This window comes from Eptatretus burgeri, chromosome 16 (assembly GCF_056783735.1).
Source record: "Eptatretus burgeri isolate ZD-2024b chromosome 16, Ebu_testis_v1, whole genome shotgun sequence".
In the NCBI taxonomy this organism is placed as follows: domain Eukaryota; kingdom Metazoa; phylum Chordata; class Myxini; order Myxiniformes; family Myxinidae; genus Eptatretus; species Eptatretus burgeri.
This window is the reverse complement of record NC_140976.1, coordinates 7,015,526-7,038,532: the sequence shown is the minus strand read 5'-3', so window position 1 is coordinate 7,038,532 and position 23,007 is coordinate 7,015,526. Positions and strand designations below refer to the sequence as shown.

At 46.0% G+C, this 23,007-nt stretch overlaps 1 protein-coding gene across 14 annotated transcripts in view; it reads right to left on the bottom strand.

Moving 5' to 3' along the window:
• Positions 1-6,490: 6,490 nt before the first annotated feature.
• The window catches only part of LOC147010416 (PR domain zinc finger protein 10-like), a 110,869-nt gene continuing 94,352 nt past the window's right edge, over positions 6,491-23,007 (bottom strand). For all 14 annotated transcript variants that reach the window (XM_085858934.1, XM_085858942.1, XM_085858930.1 and 11 more), the window contains one exon: positions 6,491-8,968. In XM_085858934.1, coding sequence (XP_085715060.1) covers positions 8,777-8,968 — 192 coding nt within the window. In that variant the 3' untranslated portion in view covers positions 6,491-8,776. The remainder of the gene's footprint in view (positions 8,969-23,007) is intronic.

Here is a 23,007-nt window from a genome sequence, read left to right as displayed (position 1 = left end):
CGAGGCTCGTATGAGAGCGAACACACAGAAGGCACAACAATGGGAGCAGGAGACAAGAAGGGTGGGAGAGAGGGAAGCACAAAACAGGGGGAACAGAGACATGAGGAGATCTGTGGAAGGGAGAGGGATGCCGTGGGGAACAAGGGGGTGAACAAGATGGACACGACAGGGACTTTCAGGAAGGAAAGCAGGGAATTTGAAGGAGGTGGGTTTGGGGTGGATTAACGGGAGGAGAAAACATCGTGGGTTTGGATAGGGGAAGATAAGAGTTGGTGGTGAACAGCTGTTTTGAAGAAGAGTGTGATTGAAGAGAGTGTGGGAGGTTGTTCCAAAAGGCGGGAAAAAAAGAGGAATGAAAGAGTGAAGATGAGCAGTGATTCTTGATTTTGGTAGTTATACCAGAGAAAGGGGTTGTTGGCAGACCTCGAGTGCCCTGCGGAAATATGAGGGGAGGACATATCTCAGACAGAGCAGGGAGGGCGAGGCCGAAGAGGCGACAGCAGAAAGCAGAAAGACTACTGACCTGCCTGCAGTGAGAGAGTGAGAGGCCCAAAGACTCAGCCTCATCGTGGGAGATGTCAATGATCCCAAATGCCTTGGTTTCCACAGCGTGAAGCCGAGAAAGGTGAGAGGCAGGAGCACCAGCCCAGAGGGGAGAGCAGTACTCCATGAGGCTGTGGACGAAAGCTTTGTATACGGTCTGGAGCTCAGGTGGGCCGAGGAAGGAATTTGCATGATGGAGGATTCCCAGTCAGCGACTGCCTTTGGAGGCCAGCTTGGAAATGTGGCTTTCCCAGGAAGGATGATGGTGGATAGTGAGACCCAGAAGCTTGAAGAAGAATGAAAGGACTTCTTCAAGAGGATTGTTGAGAAAGTATATTGGGGGGGGGGGGCGTTTCCAGAGGGTAATTTTGTGGAGATGTAGTGAGAGTGAGATTTGTCAGGATTTAAAGACATGTTCCACGTGTTGGACCAGTTTGTGATTTTATCCAGATCTGCAGAGAGTGAAGAAGCTGCTGCTTGCTGATCTGAGGGATGAAATATGGTACAACAGAGGGTGGAGTCATCAGCAAATAGATAAAAAGGATTTTCCAGAGAGTCGGAGAGATCATTGATGAAAATCAGAAAAAGCACAGGGTCCAGAACGCTACCTTGAGGAACTCCAGCCTGGACAGGAAGAGGAGAAGAAAGAACTCCATTTAGGGCCACACGTTGACTGTGACAGGAGAGGAAGTCTGCGAGCCATGAGTGGAGATGGCCTTGGATACCATTGGAAGAGAGTTTCGTGAGTAGAGCAGGGTGTCAGACTGTGTCAAAAGCACGTGATATGTCCAGGGATACGGCTCGGATTTCCTGTCTGGCATTGAGGACCTCCATCCATTGTTGGGAGAGCAGAATCAGCATGTCCAGGGTAGAGTGACCTGGTCTGAAACCAAATTGATTATCGGAAATCAAGCCATTGGAGAAGAGGAAGGATTTAATGTCTGAAGCGATGATGGATTCCATAACCTTGCTGATGATTGGGAGAAGGCTGATTGGTCTGTAGTTGCAGGGATGTGTTTTTGCACCTTTTTTATGCAGGGCAGTGATGTCAGCTGATTTCCAAGCAGATGGCAGATGACCTTAAGCAAATGAGAGGGTGAATAGAACAGAGAGTGGGTGAGCAAGAGCAGAAGAGCAGGTTTTTAGGACACGTGGGCTGATGCCGTCTGGACCGGTTGTAGAATCTGAGTCGAGGTTTGACAGCAAGCTCTCCACCTTGTCAGGAGAAAAGGACACCGAGTCCAGGGACAGTTGGGTGCGACTGGGTAAGGTGGATACAGAAAGCGATGGGTTTGAGACAAAAGGTTTAGAAGCAAACACGGACATTAGGCATTCAGCCTTTTCACGTACGTTATCAGCAGTGCAGCCATTTGAGGTAAGGGAGGGGATGGAGGGGGAACAGACACCAGAAACAGATTTGATTAGACACCACCAGAATTTGTAGGATGGAGATGGGTTTGAGAATCCAGACTTGAGATGAGAAAGATGTTGTTTTCTGGCTCTCCTGAGGGTAGACACACACTTGTTCCGAGCTTTGTGGAAGGAACTGAGATTGCCCTCAGTTGGGTTTGCTTTCCATGAGGCAAAAGCAAGTTGTTTCAGGACAACTGCCTCGCCACAAGCTTCAGTGAACTATCGGTGGGAAGAAGGGTCGGACAACTGAACACGAGAGGGGATAAATCTGTGCATGAGGGAGAGCAAGTTTCTTTGAAAGAATTCCCAGGATGAGTTGATGTCGGAGAAAGTAGAGATGGGAGACCAGTCTAGAAGTTTGAGGGCTGCTTGGAGACCCTGCCTGTCGGCTTGAGTGAAATGCCAGACTCGACGGCGCTGAGGTGGTTCTCTAATAGCAGCCATAGAGATGTCCACTTTGACAAGCACGTGGTCAGAAGAACCGATTGGATCAGCGGAAGAGCAGCAGATATTTTCAGGGAAATTGATCAAAATCAGATCTAGAAGAAATGGAATATCATTGGTTGAGATCTGGGTCGGGAAGTTGACAGATTGTGTCAGTCCCAATGAGTCGCAGAAGTCTTTTGTTGAAGTGCCATGGCAGGTCAGAGAGGTAAACACAACCAACCAGCTGGCATGATGACAATTGAAGTCACCACATATGAGGAAGAGAGAGTTGGGATGAGAGAATAGAAGTTGGTCCATGTTTTTGGAAAGCGAGATGTAAATGGAGTCATCACTGTTTGGGTGGAAGGAACAGCACACTTATAAACATGAGGTGGGAATAGAAGGGAAGCTGTAGGCAGAGGTATTTCTGGGGGTGAGGGAGAGTGAGGGCAGTGCATGGAGAGTGGGGAATAGAGTCTTTGATGAAGAAAGCAACTCCTCCACCAGGGAGTAACCAGGGAGAGATACTCGGGAGTCAGTTCATCGTACAAATCACAAAATGCAGCTCGTGTTGTAGATACAGTCTCAGGTTGTGCACTGAGGACAGCATCACAGGCAGTGTTTATTTCAGCAGTTCCTTGAACACTAGTTTTAACAGGTTTTTTGTGGTGGCAATACAGTCGAACCAACTTTACGACATATATCAACGAAATCTTTACATGTGCTTGACTGATTTCTTTCTAACATGTCCCATTCAGTAGAAATTTTATTTTCGATTTGGGAGGATTGGAAGAGACAATATCTCAATGAAGTCCGGACCTGTGCATGTTCTTCTTTGATCTTTATCTTCGATCAAACGATTCTGTGATCAGAGCCAACAGGGTCTCATGAAGAGTGAGCTTGAGGATCCATGAAACTGTTCCTCCATCTTTAAAGACACAGGATGAACTCAATTTGAGATGTGGTTTTGGTTGGAGCACGGGATGTCCAGAGTCTTGATTTGAGTTTTTGAAAGATACCAGAAATGCCCAGAAAAGTTTTCTGATGGTGGAGCTTTGGTAAGAAAATCCCCTCCAAGTATAAGACAAGAATGTGTCGGGATAGATGACTACCCAGGTTAGGCTTTCATAGAACTCTTTCACACTTGATGGAGCACTGACGTATCATGCTACTCTCCAACCAACAACGTATGTTTGCGGGTTCCCGTTAAATATTACAAATACAATCCGATGTCATGCTTGGTGTTGGCTTAATGGTTAGGGTGGTGGGCTTGGGATCCAAGGATTCTGGGTTCAAATCCCCCTCGGCTGTTGAATTAATACCAGGTGGGGTTGACTCTGCCTGTCATCCTTCCGAGGTCGGCAAAATGAGTGCCAGCTTACTGGTATACTGTGTCGGAGTGGTGACCCGTCAAGGATTGTGCCCAATAGCCAAGGAGACTGCTGAGCAGCACCAACGCTCTGCACAGAGTGTGGTCCCAATGGATGGATGGATGGAATCCGATCTGATACTTTGGTGATTGATATAAGACTGTTGAGTAAGGAAGCTTTAACTTTTATTCCAACTCCACCAATTGCTGCACCTATTTGATTACGTGTGGCTGTAAACAAGGTGGATCTGCCAATTCTGCTATTTTGAATATCTAAGTCTAATAGTTGGTGAACTATTCTGTGCTCTTGAATACAAATCGCTAAGATATTGAAGTCATTAATGTACTTGTCAAGTTCTTCAATTGCACAAGTGGAAGATAAATTATGAGAGTTGAGCTTCCCAAGAAACAAAGGTTTCACAGGGCAGCAAAGTCCTTTCATTGGTCTCATTTGAGATGAGATCCGTCCTTGCGGGTTTAGGATGTCATTGTCATTAAAGGCCAGTAAACCCATGAGATGAATGAAAGTTTAAGGTAGGGTCTTGAAACCTGGTGCTGTTATGCGAATTCATCATGCTTTCAACTGGCTATGACTGTTGGTTATTATTACCTCCACCACCGAAGGGTGAAGGACGTGATGTTTTCATTCCTCTCTGTCTACCTGTTTGTCGCCTACAGGTCACAATTTAAACTGATCTTCACGAACCTTCACCACATGCTAAAGTTTGTCATAAGGAAGAAGCCTATTCTTTTTGAGGTCAAAAGGTCAACATAGACCCAATGTCAACAACTTAGGTGGGATTTTTAAAATCCTCAATTTTCATCCGATTGACTTGAAATTTGAAGAGGATTTGCATATTTGGTCGTGGAATTCAACCAGCAATTGTTATTGAGGTCAAATTTGTTTGATGGTTTGTCTGTCTGTCTGTGTGCAGGACATCTCAAAAACTTGTGGACGGATCCGGAAGAAATTTGGTGGACATGTTGGGTGTGTGACAAGGAAGAATTGACTCAATTTTGGTGAAGATCCGAATCAGGATCCAACAATTTTTTAAGTGATTCTTCACCATTGAGAGATAGGACTAAATTCATATATAGCACGATATCTCAAAAAGTTGCAGATGGATTATAATAACTTTGTGGATGAGTTGAGTAGGTGACAAGAACAGGCTGATTAGATTTTGGTTCAGGTACGGATACAGTTCCAGCCTATCAGTGAGATACATAACGGTAACCTGTTCAGCCTGGCGGAGGTATGCACTGTCCTGAAGGTTGTTTTCGTTTGCTTGTGTTTTGATCGTGGAGTTTGAAAGTCATCGCCTGCGTTTATTGAAAATCCTCTTGCTCTATCATTGCACACCGCTCCTTCCCAATTCCATTTCCAGGCGATGCATGACGTCATCTCCGGGCACCGAAGGAAGGGAGTACTCAGTTTTCACTCCGCAGCCATCCTTTGAGCTCGGAAGCTGCAATTTGGGGACAAAAGTGAAGATGTGCTTTTGCAAAAATGTAATTTTTTGATTAATCAATTAATTGATTAATTACTTAATTATTATCGATTTATTTATTGCATATTTATTTTATTTCTCCAGTACCTTTTGAGCTAGGAAGCTGATATTTGGAGAGGACAGTAAACAAGTGATTTGGCGAGAAAGGGTATTTTTGATTTATTGATTAATCAATGAATCGATTAATTATTTTATTTTTTGCATGTTCGGGCGATATCTCAGCCATCCTTTGAGCAAGGAAGCTGAAATTTGGGGACAAAAGTGAAGATGTTCATTGGCAAAAATGTTTTTTCTTTTTTGACTAATCAATTAATTGATTCATTGTTATCGATTTGTTAATTACTTATTTATTTTATTTCTCATCCTGGCAATATCTCAGGCATATTTTGAGCTTGGAAGCCAATATTTGGACATGTAATTTGGCAAAAAAGGGTATATTTGATTTATTCATTAATCAATCGGTTAATTACTTAATTTTCAAAAAGTTACAGATTCGGATGAAACAGTGGTGGTTTAGGTATGCAATCAATTGAGAAATTAATTATTTTACGATTATTATGTATTTTAATTCTGCAATTAATCAATCAATTATTGTACACCACTCCCTCCTAATTCCGACTCCACGTGCTGCAAGGCGGCATCGCCAGGCGCCGAAGGTGCCCCGGTGATGTCCTGCGCTGGAGGATTGTTATCTATTTATTTGGCATGGCTGCGGTGCACTTTGAATGTACCGCTACTTGTTTTTTGTTTCATCAGTACTGATGATGAAACTAATTGGAGGCACCTGGCTCTGATATAATCTGAGTTTGATTCCAAACCAGATTTTACATTGTGATTCGCCGGCAAGGTGTGATAATACAAAGTGTGCCATCTCCAAGATGGTCCTTAAGTTGGTTATCCTGTCTTCCAGCATTAGTTGGTGGACGTTAAATATGTCCACGGTGTTTTTCACAAAGGGTAAACCACAATTATCACTGGCACTCTGAACAAATTATAATTCCTGTCTTTTGTGACAACGCCTACGGTCGAGCAACAATGCCGTCTTCGTTAGGTGCTTGGCAGATTCCATCCGGTGCATGACCCAGGATAAAAAGGTGCTGCCCTATCATAAGAGGTGTTGGCCAGCCAAGTTAAAAGGTCGTAAAGAAAAGAGAGACCCATTTTCGTGTTTTAGTCAAACAACTTGCATGTTAACAGACTTTCCTTTTTGGAATTCTTCGTACACACAAAGTTCCAGGTAATAAAACGTGCCTTTATTTTATGACAAAATGGCTTCACTAGCAATTTACACTTCAGATAAGTCAGGAACGATAAATGAGTGCTGAACAATATGTTTGCGTCCCAAAATAAATACTAACCAAACGTAATGAAACTGCCATTTTATATAAATATTACAGCATTGTTAATCAAACAATCATGCTCAATTTGTTTATCCAACCTTCGGAGCCCATTATTTATGTGAAGGAAGGACCAATCGGACTTTTAAAATGTAAACTAGTAAAACCGCTTAAAGCTGTTTTTACCGTAGATGTGATGCTGCCCTCCTTGTCATTCCACGTATTTGTCCTTTCAACTGGAATCGTCGCTCGGTCGATGAGGAATTGTCGCTCTCCAGCATCTTTATATTTAAAAACTTTAAGTTACATTAAATGTCAGTCTATCTCCAACAACATCTACTCACCAATCTGGATGTGAACAAAGTTACCCACACACCAATTCACAAACCGTTCAGCTGCTTTCTTGTATCATGTAATTCAATGGGGGATTTTTTTATATTACATGTTTACCCATTTCCACAGTTACGATCCTCACAAAATGGCCAACCCAAAAATCCAAATTTTATTCACCGCATCGTCCCGACCGAAGTCTTACAATTTCTCGGAAGTGGGGCAGATATGTGAAAGAATTGTGCAATTTGTGGCAAAAGCTTGAAAGCTGATGAGATGCAGACAAATATATATATATATATATATATATATATATATATATATATATATATGTAAAAATAAATATATATATATATATATATATATATATATATATATATATATATATATATATATATACATATATAAACATTTTCAGGGATGGAGCCAAGTCAAAATAAAGCAATTGCGGCCGCCATCTTGGATTTTAAAAACAGCCGTGGTTGTGTCTGTCTGGTCGTTTGTTGCTGTGTTGTATAACGTCACAGGAAGATGGGTTATGGTACTTTGCCTCTTGTGTTACAAGATCCCCAGCACTATGCTTGGCAAGTAAACGAGAATTTTGTATCTGGAGAACACACCTGTGAGTATGACGTATGTCCAGGTTAAAAGTATGAACTTCATTTAATGAAGGATGGATCACTCCCACAGACCCTTCCTCGTTGGCAGCATCCTCATCTGTACTCTCTCGTACTCACTGTAGTTCAACCGACAGCTTCTGTACTCGAGCACTCAACTTATGTCAATAACATCCCTCTTAACTCGTCTGCATCAGCCTTAATGAAAGTCTAAAGTGAATAAGGTTCTTTGGCCAAAAATCTGGATCTACTTATCAACTTTGTTCAACCTCCTGTCTGCTTTAGAAGTGAAAATTTTGAGCCCGTTGGTCGATGGTGGCCATTTTGAAATCCAAGATGGTAATTTCAGCTTGGATTTCAGCACGAGGCAACAAGGCCATTTCAGCTTGGATCCCCTCCTGAAATCATTTAGGATATGTTTCCCCAGCATCCTGCGAAATTTCATGGTTCATCATAAAGTGCAAATTGCTTCATCCTATATTACATATCTGCCTCACTCTGGTATACTCCAAGAGCTGGAATGAACAAACTGTACCACCCTGCCATGGACGTTTTGATCACGTTTTGCAAAGGAGTTTTATCCTCTAAGGAAGGAATGAAGAGCTAAGGTAGTCAGTTGATGAATCCCAGGAAGTAACAATGAACGTCGAGAGCTACATTGCTATTTTGAGAAAGGCCAATTAACTTAACTCGAGACACAGAATCAAACACACAACCCCATCTTCATCTCCTGCTGGACAACCTTAATGGCACAAAAGGATGACATACCACCAGGGTTTCAATACCCCTTCTCCCACCACCCCTCCGACCCCTCCACCAAACAAAATATCCACATGTCACTTTATACGGTTCTACCTGCAATTAACGTTTGGCTATAATAGAGAGCTTTTCTTGTTTGTCATTCTATAGTTTTTAGACATAAAAATTGGACATTTCACTTTGTTTCTTGAGTTTCAATTTGTTCTTGAAAAGGGTTTGTCAACCAAAAGTGCTGTTGATTCCAATGTAACGAATGTACCTTACAACAGGACTGTGTATATATGTATGTACATAAACATAAACATATATATATATATATATATATATATATATATATATATATATATATATATATATATATATATATATATTTGCATAAGAGATGGGCGAACAGAATCACTCTCTCCTGCCCTCACATGAATGTCCTTGGTATCCATGTGCTCCAAGTCTATTTTGCGACACGTTTTTGTCCAATCACCCATCCTGGGCAGTTGTTGCTGGTCCTGCACCATCACCGCCTGCAATCAGGAACACCGATGAGGGTGTGGCTTGGGGTGTGGCTTGTGGTGCCGTGACCACGGTGCACTCTTGTGAATGACTGACACCACCGTCAGACAGGGAGCCATCTGTAGCTGCTGCAACTGTGTCAGTAATGACATAATGTGCCTGGAGTTGGTGAAAGCAAAGAAAATCAAAATGAGGAAGAAACAAATGAGAGGACGTGTGAAACAAAGGAAGGAAATAATATGAGGAAAGGGAAAAGATGTGGGATAAAATGGGGAGAAGAGAGAGGAGAGGGAGAGGGACAGGGAAGAGAGGAGAGGGAGAGGGTGAGAGAGGGGGGGTGGGAAGAGAGGAGAGAGAGAGAGAGAGGGGTGGGGGGGGGGAGGGGCAGAGGCAGAGGCAGAGGCAGAGACAGAGACAGAGACAGACAGGTAAATTATTTAATTAATATTGTTGATTAAAGGTATATGGATATATATTAGGTGAATGTACCCGGAGTTGCCCAAGTTCTTTTTGAATGAATTTAATCTTCTGTAAATAGGTCTGACACAAGCCCAGTATCAGTTTCCTATTGGGCCATGGCAGTCATAGCCTAAAGGGGTTGGTGAGAGGGAAACAACCCCCCCCCCTTCCCAGCTGAGGGGCCTCGCCACCTAGCCGAGAACCTTCCCGGAGCCCGTCCCCACATTTTTTGTTTCAGAGGTTTCCTCCGATCTTTCACCGTTCAGGAGATTAGCACATGCAGACAAACAAACAAAAACTTCAAATTATATATTACTAGTACGTGCCCGTAAAAAAAAAAAAAAGATAATAATAATAATAAATAAATAAACCACACAGGCCGTTTTTTCGCTCTCACGTGCCCATACGTGCGTGACCCGGAAGTTCGATATTATTCGCAGTTACGATAATTCGCAATTTATTCTTAATACCCAATTATTCAATTCGCGCCAACGTATTTTACCTTTTTGCAATGTCGTGGCAAGGGAAAACAAAGAGAGAAGAGAAGAGAGAGAAAAAATTTACTTCCTGGTTCGGAGCACACCAGCACTCTGATGTTCCCGAAATTTATACACCGTCTAATATGAAAACGATCATAACTTGGGCCATTGTGTTTATCTATAAATGCGCATAAGAAATCGAGAAATTATTAGAATACACGAAGTCATCACTCTCCGGAAGCCCATACGTTGTAACCCGTAATGGGGAACGCGGCTGAGCTTCCCTTCCCCATCGGCCACGCCCACACAACAACGTGTCTTCCCATTGGTTTGGTAAATAAATGGCCATAACTTGGGAAGCACTTGTCCGATTAATATCAAACCTTGAAAAGGCACATCCTCAGGTCCCCAGCAATATACCTGGCAAGTTTCAATTAGATCGGACCAGTGGTTGTCGAGAAACAGCGGTCACACACACACACACACACACACACACACACACACACACACACACACACACACACACACACACACACACACACACACACACACACACACACACACACACACACACACACACACACACACACACACACACACACACACACACACACACACACACTGCTGGAATTATAGATAGATATTGTTACGGTTGTGGAAATTCGCATTACACCATAAAGAGTCCTCAGGTGAGATTTCTCGGTAAGTCCATGTGTTGTTAGCCCAAACCCATTGTATAGAGGGAATATGTGTGATTCATCCGGGCTGCGACGCTTTGAGTTAGCCATTTTTCTGTTCTATCTTTGATTTCAAACAAACAGCATCTCAACAACCACGCCATTCCCACCACAGCGCCAACCACACTACAATGACGCCACCTCCAACACCTACGCTACCACATCATCGCTTCTACAACCATTCGCAAACACCACCACCTTCGCCTTTACCTTCACAACTTCATCCCACATCATCGCTTCTACGGCCATTCCCAAACACCACCAGTCAACACCAAACGTCGTGTTCCCGGAGCCATTCGGCAGTGGAGGCCGAACGCGTCGATCCGCGGATCAGGAATGCTTCACGCACACGTCTCCTCCGTCCAATGGGCAAGCGCGAGGCGGCTTGGCCCGCCTCCAGGCGCGTGGAAGTGAATTCCGTCTATGTCCGTCTATGCAAATTTTAGGATCAGGGGAGGTTCAAGCACATTTTTGCCCGACCAATGGCTGACCGGGGGGGGGGTGCGGTGTAGCCCCGCCTCCAATCGCGTTCTGATCCGGGAATTTGCATATCGGCGCCTCCTGAGAGCTCTTAAGATGCGAGCGGAGGGCGGAAGCGTGAGTTAAGCAAGAAGCGTGGAGCGTGGAGAGTTGAGCGAGAAGCGTGGAGCGTTGAGCGTTGGGCATTGGGGAGCGGAGCTGAGAGTTGAGCTGGAAGAAGTAGAGTGCGCGTGGTGGAGCTGCAGGCGGAGGGTCGGGGCAAGGGAGCTCGGGTCCGAGGCAAGGAGGACGGTGGCCGGCGACGAGGTTGTGGTGTGGGGGATCGCTCGTCTCGTTGCGGGACCCAAGCCAGCCAGCCACTCCCCTCCCCCAGGGCATCAACGATTTCCCCTTCCCCCACGCTGAGATCGTGCAAAGGGGGCCCCGTTCCTCCCCCACCCCATACGTGGTGCCAACGAGCAAGCCAGGGGTACGGAGTCGGGGCACAGCAGCGCGGACATTTTGCGGCTTGCCCGCCAACGCGTCACGAGGACGCGGGTAAGATCTCCCCGGTCTCGCGGACCTGGCTGCTCCTCTAGGTCCCACGCACATTTGGCCTACGGGCCTGTCTGCCTCCTTGTCTGTGAGGGTGGCTTCCTTCTTTTGCTTTTGTGTAAATGTGTGTTTTCGCCGTCTGTGAAGTAAAACTGTGTAAGTGTTGCCGTGTGTACGCGTTAGGTCGGTGACAACTGTTCTTCTTGCTTTTGCTTTTTCTGTATTCCGTATGGCTGTATATACGTGCTTTCCGTGTGTCGCGAAATAAAATGCTTGCTTGTTGAACTGTGCCTGTTTCGCTTCGTCTTTTCTCTATTTGAATCTCCATCTTGCATCACGTAAGGGGTTCGGAGTGGGTTCAACATCCCGGTAATTAATCTGAACCGTGCAGGTCGACGATAACACCGCTCGGTTATCCCGATAGTACGGAACGGGCCGCCCAAGCGGCTCGTGTCCAGAGTCGACCTGTGGCGAGGTACGATCGCCCGGTTAACCATCCGCGTGGGTACTTAGGTAGGTCGAGTTTGGCGAACAACCCTACCCTACGCGGGTGGCCGATTGGCACGATGGTGGTGAAGTCGAAAGGCCCACCTGTGACTAGCTCCCAGCGTTGGTCCGAGAGGGTCACGACAGAATTGTCCGTCCGGTGGGCGACGTGCCGCGATTCGGGTTACGTGGCCATTTGCACGCCAGCGGCCGTGAATTCGCAACAATATTGTATGTATGTATGTACATATACATATACATATACATATACATATACATATACATATACATATACATATACACATACACATACACATACATATACATATACATATACATATACATATACATATACATATACATATATATATATATATATATATATATATATATATATATATATATATATATATATATATATATATATATATATATATATATATATATATATATATATATATATATATATATATATATATATATATATATATATATATATATATATATATATATATATATATATATATATATATATATATATAGATATATATATATATATATCTCTCTTGGTGTTGGCGCAGTGGTTAGCGCAGCGGCTTGGGATCCAAGAGGTCCTGAGTTCAAGCCCCGTTGGGCCACTGAATTAATACACCAGGGGGTTGACTCAGCCTGTCATCCTTCCGAGGTCGACGAAATGAGTACCAGAAAAAACTGGGCCGGTGTATACCTCGGTTAAGATAGGTGTACCATATCCCTGTGTCGTAAGAGGCGACCAGGGTTGCGTCAGGAAGGGCATCCGGCGTAAAACAAGTGCCAAATCACAATGCGGATCATACGGATGATCCGCTGTGGCGACCCCTAACGGGAGCAGCCGAAAGAAGAAGATATATATATATATATATATATATATATATATATATATATATATATATATGTATATATATATATATATATATATATGTATATATATATATATATATATGTATATATATATATATATATATATATATATATATATATATATATATATATATATATGTGTTGGGATTTGTACCTTTTTCTTTGAAGCTTTTGTTTCTTCGCAAACTGAATTCACTCACCTCAGTGGGGCAACTTAGCTAAATATCGCATAACAATTGTGCATTTTGTGAGGAAAGCACCAAATTTGGCACACTAGTAGCCTATCATATTGTTGCGAATTCGCGCCCGCCGGCGTGCGAACGGCCGCGTAACTCGAATCGCGGCACGTCGCCCACTGGACGGACAATTCTGTCGTGACCCTCTTGGAACAACGCCGGGAGTTCGTCACGGGTGGGGGTTTAACCTCACCACGATCGTGCCAATTGCCCACCCGCGCAGGATAGGGTTGCTCGCCAAATTCTATCTACCTTAGTACCTGCGCGAATGGTCAACGGGGCGATCGTACCACGCCACAGGCCGACTCCGGACACGAACCGCTTAAGCAGTCCGTTCCGTGCTGCAGTGATAACCGAGCGGTGTTATCGTCGGCCTTGTCGGTTCCGATTAATTACTGGGATGTTGCACCCATTACGAACCCCTTTCCGTGATGCAAGATGGAGGGTCAATAAAAAGGAAAAGAGACGAAGCAGAGCGGGAACAGTCAACAAGCAAGTGTTGTATTCACACACACACACACACAGACAAGCATGTATATACAGCCATACACAAAAAGTAAATGCACATATAACAGCCAAAACAAAAGTAACAATGCAGAGCTACAACCGAATATGTGTACACATGGCAACACTGAAAACAATTCTACTTTAGCCAGACTGGCGCCACCCACGGACATTCACACCAAAACCCCAAAGAAAAGAAACCCCGACCTCTCTCGACCTGAGAGACCGCCTGACCCCGACCTCTCTCGTGGCCGGCAAACCCTCTCTGGCACTCCCCGTCCGGACGCACAGGTCCACCTCGCAACGGGCGCTGCCGCTTCTCCTGTACATGCCTTTGTGACAGGGCCGCTCGCCAAGGCGTGGGCGCAGGACCTCTTCCCGAAGACCAACCAGTCCACCAGCCAAGACAACAAAGAAAAGGTGGAAGTGGAAGCGCTCCAGAGGAAGAGGCTGAAGAGGAAGAGGCGAAAGAGGAAGCTCTAGCGCGCCCACCCGTGTCCGTCTTTTATCGCGCGGGGCTCCGCCCTTCGCCCCGCCCCGTTCCCGGCTCCACCTTCCTTCGAGAGGGTTCCCGAAAAGGGCGTTCCCTCATGCTTTCCCTCCACCCCGCTCCGTGCGGGGGCCGGGGGAGTCAGTTTTTGGCTCTGGGCCAGAGAATTATTCCCCCTAAAAGAGGCCCCACCTTTACATGACCTCTGACCTTTGACCTGCATCGCCCTTCCTCCACTCCAAAGCGCGGGGAAGTCAGACGGGAGAAACAGGCGGGAAAACCTGCGCATCCTCGCAGTTCCCTCCTTTGCGCCTTTGTTTGCCATTCGGAAGCGGACGTAGTGGCGAAGATGTGGTAGCGTAGATGGTGGCGGTGGCGTGGTTGCAGTGTGGTTGGCGCTGTGATGGGGATGGCGTGGTTGTTGAAATGTTGTGTTTGAAATAAAAGATAGAAAAAGAAAAACGCCTAATTCAAAGGATCGCAGCCCGAATGGATCACGTAAATTCCCTCTATTCAACGGGTTTGGGCTAACTACACATGTACCTATGAAGATATCTCACCTGAGGGTCCTTATTGGTGGTTCGCGAATTTCCACAGCCGTAACAATATTATGAACAGATTTGCATATTGGGCCATCTCAAAATTTTTGATGGCAGTGGAAAATGGCTGCCACAGCCATCAGCGGCTGAATTTGAGATGGCCCAATATCCAAATCTGTTCATAATATGATGGGCTACTCGTGTGCCAAATTTGGTGCTTTCCTCACAAAATACACAATTGTTATGCTAAGTTGCCCCACTAACTGCAATTAATGAAAATATATTCCTGCCTGGGACATTGTGTGTGAGATAAGTAAGGTCATACTTGAGTGATTCCAGGGAGCATTGTGTTGCAGAATCTGGGAGGAAAACCTTTGATCTTGCTTATCAGTTTGATATATATCGCCAGGATATAAGCCAGCTGGTAATCCAGCTGGCTCTTGGGATGAAAAGAAGAAATTGTGCATAGTGGAATTTGTTGGAGATAAAAAATCCAAATATAAGGAGTTGACTTGACTATTTTGCAGAGCACTCTCTGGGTTCCTCAAATGCAAATTGTTGTGCCTGTGGTGTGTTTTCCATGCGCACGTATTGTTCGACAATAAACAATTTTCTCTTAAGTACATCGACATCTTCATGCCTCAGTAAAGGTTGATCGATGACTCGACAATTGGCGCAGTGAGCAGGGCGAGACAAGGAGGAGGAGAGGTGGGGATGGACCCTTGGTGACCAATTTGAATGAGGTAAGCCTTTATGCTGGGGAGTTTAAATTAGATATTCTCTTTCTCACCCCAGGTTTTGTCCATCCCTGCTTCTGCCCCTTGTCTTCGCCCAAGAACCGGTAAAGATAAGTGTGGAGAAAATTGTTTAATGTCTATCAAGGGGTAGCTATCTTAAGGTCTGGAAAGGGAGGTTTGAGGGCCGAGGGCAAGTGGCTGAGGCTGACTAGTCAGATCCAAGAAAATTCCGGGAATGGTTCGACAACAGTGAAATATGAGAAACAAATCAGGAAAATGAGAGGAGAAGAAAGAACCTCCTCAGGATGACAAGATGATTGCTGGGCAGGATAGACGGTTAAAGATACCTTATCATGGCCAAAGGGGTGGGTCGTTTGACCTCCCAGTAGTGCAGAATCTGTGGAAAGAGTTGCTAAGACGCCAAAGACTATCCAGTAAGAAAACGCCAGTGAATTGGCTGGGATTTGGGTTATACTAGGTGTGGGTACCTCTCTCACCTGTCATGGCACTTCAACAAAAGCTTTCTGTGACTCATTGGGACTGACTCAATTGGTCAACTTCCCGACCCGGATCTCAACCAATGGTACTCCATCTCTTCTGGATCTGATTTTGACAAATTTCCCTGACAATGTCTGCTACTCTTCCTCCGCTCCAATCGGTTCTTCTGACCACGTCCTTGTCAAAGTGGACATCTCTCTGGATATTATCAGAGAACCACATCACTGCCGTCGAGTCTGGCATTTCACTCAAGCTGACTGACGGGGTCTCCAAGCAGCCATCAAACTTATAGACTGGTCTCCTATGGCTACTTTCTCCAACATCAACTCATCCTGGGAATTCTTTCAAAGAAACGTGCTCTCCCTCATGCACAGATTTATCCCCTCTCGTCTTCAGTTGTCCTACCCTTCCTCCCACCATGGCTCACTGAAGCTTGCAGCGTGGCAGTTGTCCTGAAACAACTTGCTTTTGCCTCATAGAAAGCAAACCCAACTGAGGGTAATCTCATTTCCTTCCATAATACTTGGAACAAGTGTGTGTCTACCCTCAGGACAGCCAGAAAATAACATCATTCTAAGCTTGAGTCTGAACTCTCAAACCTCTCTACCTCCTCCATATCCTGGTGGTGTCGAATCAAATGTGTTTCTGGTACAAGTTCCCCCTCCATCCCCTCCCTTACCTCAAATGGCCGCACTGCTGATACCGCACCTGATAAGGCTGAATGCCTAAACTCGGTGTTTGCAGCTAAATCTTATGTCCAAAACCCATCACTTTCTCTACCCACCTTACCCAGTCGCACCCAACTGTCCCTGGACGCTGTGTCCTTTTCTCCTGACAAGGTGGAGAGCTTGCTGTCAAACCTCAACTCAGATTCTGCAACCGGTCCAGACGGCATCAGCTCACGTGCCCTAAAAACCTGCTCTTCTGCTCTTGATCACCCTCTCTCTGTTCTATTCACCCTCTCATTTGCTCAAGGTCATCTGCCATCTGCTTGGAAATCAGCAAACATTAACACTGCATAAAAAGGTGCAAAAACAGATCCCTGAAACTACAGACCAATCAGCCTTCTCCCAATCATCAGCAAGGTTATGGAATCCATCATCGCTTCACACATTAAATCCTTCCACTTCTCCAATGGCTTGATTTCCGATCATCAATTTGGCTTCAGACCAGGTCACTCTTCCCTGGATATACTGCTTCTGCTCTCCCAAAAATGGATGGAGGTCCTCAATTCTCGACATGAAATCTGAGCCGTATCCCTGGACATATCACTTGCTTTTGACACAGTCTGGCACCTTGCCCTGCTCACCAAACTCTCTTCCTCTGGTATCCAAGGCCACCTCCACTCATGGCTCGCAGACTTCCTCTCCTGTCGCAGTCAACGTGTAGCCCTAAATGGAGTTCTTTCATCCCCTCTTCCTGTCCAGGCTGGAATTCCTCAAGGTAGCGTTTTGGGCCCTGTTCTTTTTCTGGTTTTCATCAATTATCTCTCCGACTCTGGAAAATCCTCTATATGTCTTTGCTGATGACTCCACCCTCTGCCGTACCATCGGTCATCCCTCAGACCGGCAAGCAGCAGCTTCTTCGCTCACTGCAGATCTGGATAAAATCACAATCTGGTCCAACGCGTGGAACATGTATTTCAATCTGGACAAATCTCACACTCTCACTATGTCTCTCCGAAAGGACCGTTTAGAAAACCCCCCCATCCACTTTCTCAACAATCCTCTGGAAGAAGTCCTTTCTTTCAAGCTTCTGGGTCTCACTATCTGCCATGACCTTTCCTGGGAAAGCCACATTTCAAACCTCGCCTCCAAAGCCATCCGCCGATTGGGAATCCTCCGTCGTGCAAGGTCCTTCCTCGGCCCACCTGAGCTCCTGACCACTTACAAACTTTCGTCCGCAGCCTGACGGAGTACTGCTCTCCCCTCTGGGCTGGTGCTCCTGCCTCCCACCTTTCTCGGCTTCACGTTGTGGAAACCAAGGCATTTCGGATCATTGGCATCTCCCGCAATGAGGCTGAGTCTTTGGGCCTCTCACTCTCTCACTGCAGGTTGGTCGGTGGTCTTTCTGTCTTCTACCGTCTCCTCTCCAGTCTCGCCTCCCCCCTTTGTTCTCTCTGCGATTTGTCCCCACCACATTTCCGCAGGGCGCTTAAGGTCCACCAACAACCCCCTTCTGGTAAAACTACCAAAATCACAAATCACTGCTCACCTTCACTCTTTCATTCCTCTTTTTTCCCGCTTTTGGAATAAACTCCCTCTCTATTCAATCCCACTTTTCCCTCCAGGCCTTCAAAACAGCTGTTCACCAGCACCTCTTGTCATCCCCCATCCAAATCCTCGATCTTTTCTTCCCCCGATAATCCACCCAAGCCCACCTCCTTCAAATTCCCTGCTTTCCTTCATGAATGTCCCTGTAATGTCCATCTTGTATTCCCCATGTTCCCCGCCCCATCCCTCTCCCTTCTACAGATCTCCTAATGTCTCTGTTCCCCACTGTTTTGTCCTTCCCACTCCCGTCACTCTTGTCTCATGCCCCCCTCTTGCTGTGCGTTGTGTGTTAGCTCTCACACGAGCCTCGACAAGGTATACAAAAAAAAATAAAAAAAAACCTTATCCCGACAAAATTCATGCAGTGCATCAGTTACTGGATTCAGATGAAGAGAAACGTGTGGCCAACTGTGTGGCTCCAGAGGACGGTAAGAGAACAAGACAATGTGTTGGATGTTATATATTTTTTAACAGATGAAGCATGGTTTCATCTTTCTGGGCATGTAAATTCACAAAATACTCGTTTATGACTAAGTGAACAACCTTATGTGATGCATGAAAGATCATTGCATTCTGCTGTGTGCTGTAATTGTTTTTTGGTGTGCTGTAAGTCAGTCAAGAATTATTGGCCCAATTTTCATCTCAAACAGTAATCTCAGAATGTTACATCAACATAATCGATGAGTTTCTTGGGAACCTTTCAGAAGATGAAATCAGTAAAGGATGGTTTCAGGAAGATGGTGCGACGAATCACACTTCACGATACAGCATGAACGAACTTAGGCTACTCTTTGGTGACCATGCAGTGTCCCAGTCATTATGGCCACCTAGATCCCCTGATCTTATGTCGCCAGATCTCTTTTTGTGGGGATATTTGAAGGATATATGTATGCTACAAATCCACGCACTCTTCGTGAATTATAAGCAATAATCAGTGACACAATCAGCAATATTCCCCAAGAAATGGTGCACAGTGTGTCGGATAGCGTGCTGCGAAGAATGAATTTGTGCCTGCAACATGGTGATGGACACTTTCAGCACTTCGTTGAAGGTAATCAATGATGTGGATCATGTTACATCTTTCAGGAACATTAGGCTACATTTACACCAAATATTAGGTTCCCAATTAATATGGTTTTTAGAGTATGGGAATTTCTAAGGGTTTGTAAATAAAAACAAAAATCACCCTGTATAATAGCAGTCAATGGGAAAATGATTCGATATATGCACACACACACACACACACACACACACACACACACACACACACACACACACACACACACACACACACACACACACACACACACACACACACACACCTCCGGGTTGTCGGCGGGTTGTTGGCGACGAAACCGTTTTCCCCACCAAGTTTCTTGGTGAGGAGGGTATATGATATGGACACCCAGCAGGATTAAAAACAAAACCTGTCAAAGGGCAGAGGAGCTCCTTGTGAGCCAACGGTCATCCATATCTAGTGCTCAACTGTGTCTGCGGACGTCCTCCTGCAGTTGGTTTACATCTTATTAGGAGGTTGGTGGCAGGATTTGCACTCCAGCCACCATAAAACCCTTCATTCCGCAAAACATTCTGGAAGCATAAAAAAAAATCTGAAAACCCACTCTGTGGGAGTACCTCCTGTGCAGCTTCCCTTCGCAGAGCAGCTCACCAGATGACGGGATTGGGGAAAAGCATTTGGGTCCCCCAATCTTTGATGATGGGAGGGAAACCACGAGGTAACATTCCCGGGTCAGATTGCCGGGTGTGTCGGAGAGGTGCTGAGGTGTCGTCCACCAGACGGCGGTCTCCTTTGGTTAACCTGAGACATTCCCTTCAGGTGGGTGCCTGGAATGTCCTCTCCCTAAGAGAGGATGATCACCTTCTCTGTTATCATCTGGGCTCAAGCGTTTGGACATCGGTATTGCAGCTCTCTCTGAGGTTCGGAGACCGAATTGCGGCGAGATCATGGCAGGTGGTTCCACCTACTATTGGTCTGGTCGCTCTGATTGTTAGCATGCCCAATGAGTTGCTGTAGCTGTGTCCAATAAGCTGACTCCAATGATAATTCAGGTAACATCGGTCACCGAGTGTATTATGAGAGGAAGGATTTGTCACTCCCTGGGTGTCATTTCCCTGATGTCTGTATATGCTCTGACTGAGGCGAGTGATCTCACCGTGAAGGACACATTCTACCCCACGCTCGATTCTGTGGTTGATCAATGCCCCAGATGAGAAACACTTCCAGTCTTGGGGGATTTCAATGCATCAACTGAAACTGATAGGGATGGTTATGAGACGTGTGTTGGTCCCTATGGGTCTGGAACTGTGAACCTGAATAGCACTAAGTTCCTTGACTTTGCAAGAAGTCATGGACTTAGGGTGGCCGGTTCATGGTTTCAGCGCCTACAGGCTCATCGCCAGACTTGGCATTCCAACGCTGGCGGTGTGGCAAAGGAGATTGACCATGTGCTTGTTGATGGTCGCTGGAGGAAGATCCTGAACTGCAGGGCCTACCAGAGTGCTCAGTTCCTCAATACTGACCACTGGCTTGTTGTAGCAACTCTTCAGTTGCACCTTAAATCCAGGAGAATGGTACCATCCCAGCCTCAGCTGGAGGTTGGCAAGCTCAAGGATGAGAGGGCAGCTGAGGAGTTTGCGAACAGGCTAAGTGGACATTTGGGGGGTCTGGTTGCTTTGGGAGATCCTGAACAGTTGTGGAGTGCCTTCAAGACAACCATCCTTGATGTTGCCGGTGGATGTCTTGGAACTCACCGGAGGGCGAAGAAGAATTTTGTCTCTCAAGGGACACTGGAAACCATTGACCAGAGTCTCAGTGCCAGGCTGAATGGCAGAACTGAGCTGTTCAGGGAGCTGAGGCGTAAAACTGTACATGCACTCAGGGTGAAAAAGGAGGCCTATGTGCAAGGAATTTGTGAGGGGGTAGAGCATCACCTGTGGTCAAGTGATTCTCATCCTGCTTACAGGGGAAATCGCGCATTGCGTTCCTCCAAGACCATCGCTCGGTGTACTGCAGTTAGAGCAGAGGGTGGTAGGCTCTTGACAGAGGAGTCCGAAGTGAAGGCCTGGAAATATGGTGGGGACATATCGCAGACAGAGCAGTGGTGGGGGGGGGGCAAGATCGGAGAGGAGACGGTAGAAAACAGAAAGACTACCGACCAGCCTGCAGTGAGAGAGTGAGAGGCCCAAAGACTCAGCCTCGTTGTGGGAGATACCAATGATCCTAAATGCCTTGGTTTCCACAGCGTGAAGCCAAGAAAGGTGGGATGCAGGAGCACCAGCCCAGAGGGGAGAGCAGTACTCCATCAGGCTGCAGACGAAAGCTTTGTATGTGGACAGGAGCTCAGGTGGGCCGAGGAAGAACTTTGCATGATGGAAGATTCCCAGTCGGCGACTGGCTTTGGAGGCCAGGTTGGAAATGTGGCTTTCCCAGGAAAGGTCATGGCAGATAGTGAGACCCAGAAGCTTGAATGAAAGGACTTCTTCCAGAGGATTGTTGAGAAAGTAGATTTGGGGGGGGGGGGGGAGTGTGAGATTTGTCAGCATTGAAAGACATGTTCTACGTGTTGGACCAGTTTGTGATTTTACCCAGATCTGCAGACAGCGAAGAAGCTGCGGCTTGCTGATCTGAGGGATGACATAGTACTACAGAGGGTGGAGTCATCAGCAAAGAGATAAAGAGGATTTTCCAGAGAGTCGGAGATATCATTGAAGAAAACCAGAAAAAGAACAGGGCTCAGAACGCTGCCTTGAGGAACTCCAGCCTGGACAGGAAGAGAGGATGAGAGAACTCCATTTCGGGCCACACGTTGGCTGCGACAGGACAGGAAGTCTGCGAGCCATGAGTGGAGATGGCCTTGGATACCATCGGAAGAGAGTTTGGTGAGCAGGGCAGGGTGCCAGACCGTGTCAAAAGCACGCGATATGTCGAGGGAAATGGTTCTGATTTCATATTTGGCGTTGAGGACCTCCATCCATTGTTGGGAGAGCATAAGCAGCATATCCAGGGTAGAGTGACCTGGTCTGAAACCAAATTGATGATCAGAAATCAAGCCATTGGAGAAGAGGAAGGATTTAATGTCTGAAGAGATGATGGATTCCATAACCTTGCTGATGATTGGGAGAAGGCTGATTGGTCTGTAGTTGCAGGGATCTGTTTTTGCACCTTTTTTAAAGCAGAGCGGTAATGTTTGCTGATTTCCAAGCAGATGGCAGATGACCTTGAGCCTTGAGCAAATGAGAGGGTGAATTGAACAGAGAGACGGTGAGCAAGAGCAGAGGAGCAGGTTTTTAGGACACGTGGGCTGATGCTGTCTGGACCGGTTGCAGAATCTGAGTCGAGGTTTGACAGCTCTCCACCTTGGCAGGGGAAAAGGACCCAGAGTCCAGGAACAGTTGGGTGCGACTGGGTAAGGTGGGTACAGAAAGCGATGGGTTTGGGACACAAGATTTAGATGCAAATACGGAGTTTCGTTATTCAGCCTTTTCATGTGCAGTTTCAGCTGAGTGGCGATTTGAGGGAAGGGAGGGGATGGAGGGGGAACATGCACCAGAAACTGACTTGATGAGACAGCACCAGGATTTGGAGGAGGGAGACAGGTTTGAGAGTTCAGACTTGAGGTTAGAAAGTTGTTGTTTTCTGGCTCTCCTGAGGGTAGATACACACTTGTTCCAAGCTTCATGGAAGGAACTAAGATTACCCTCAGTTGGGTTTGCTTTCCATGAGGCAAAGGCAACTTGTTTCAGGACAACTGCCTCGCCACAAGCTTCAGTGAACCTTGGGCAGGAGGAAGGGGAGGACAACTGAAGACGAGAGGGGAACTAAAAC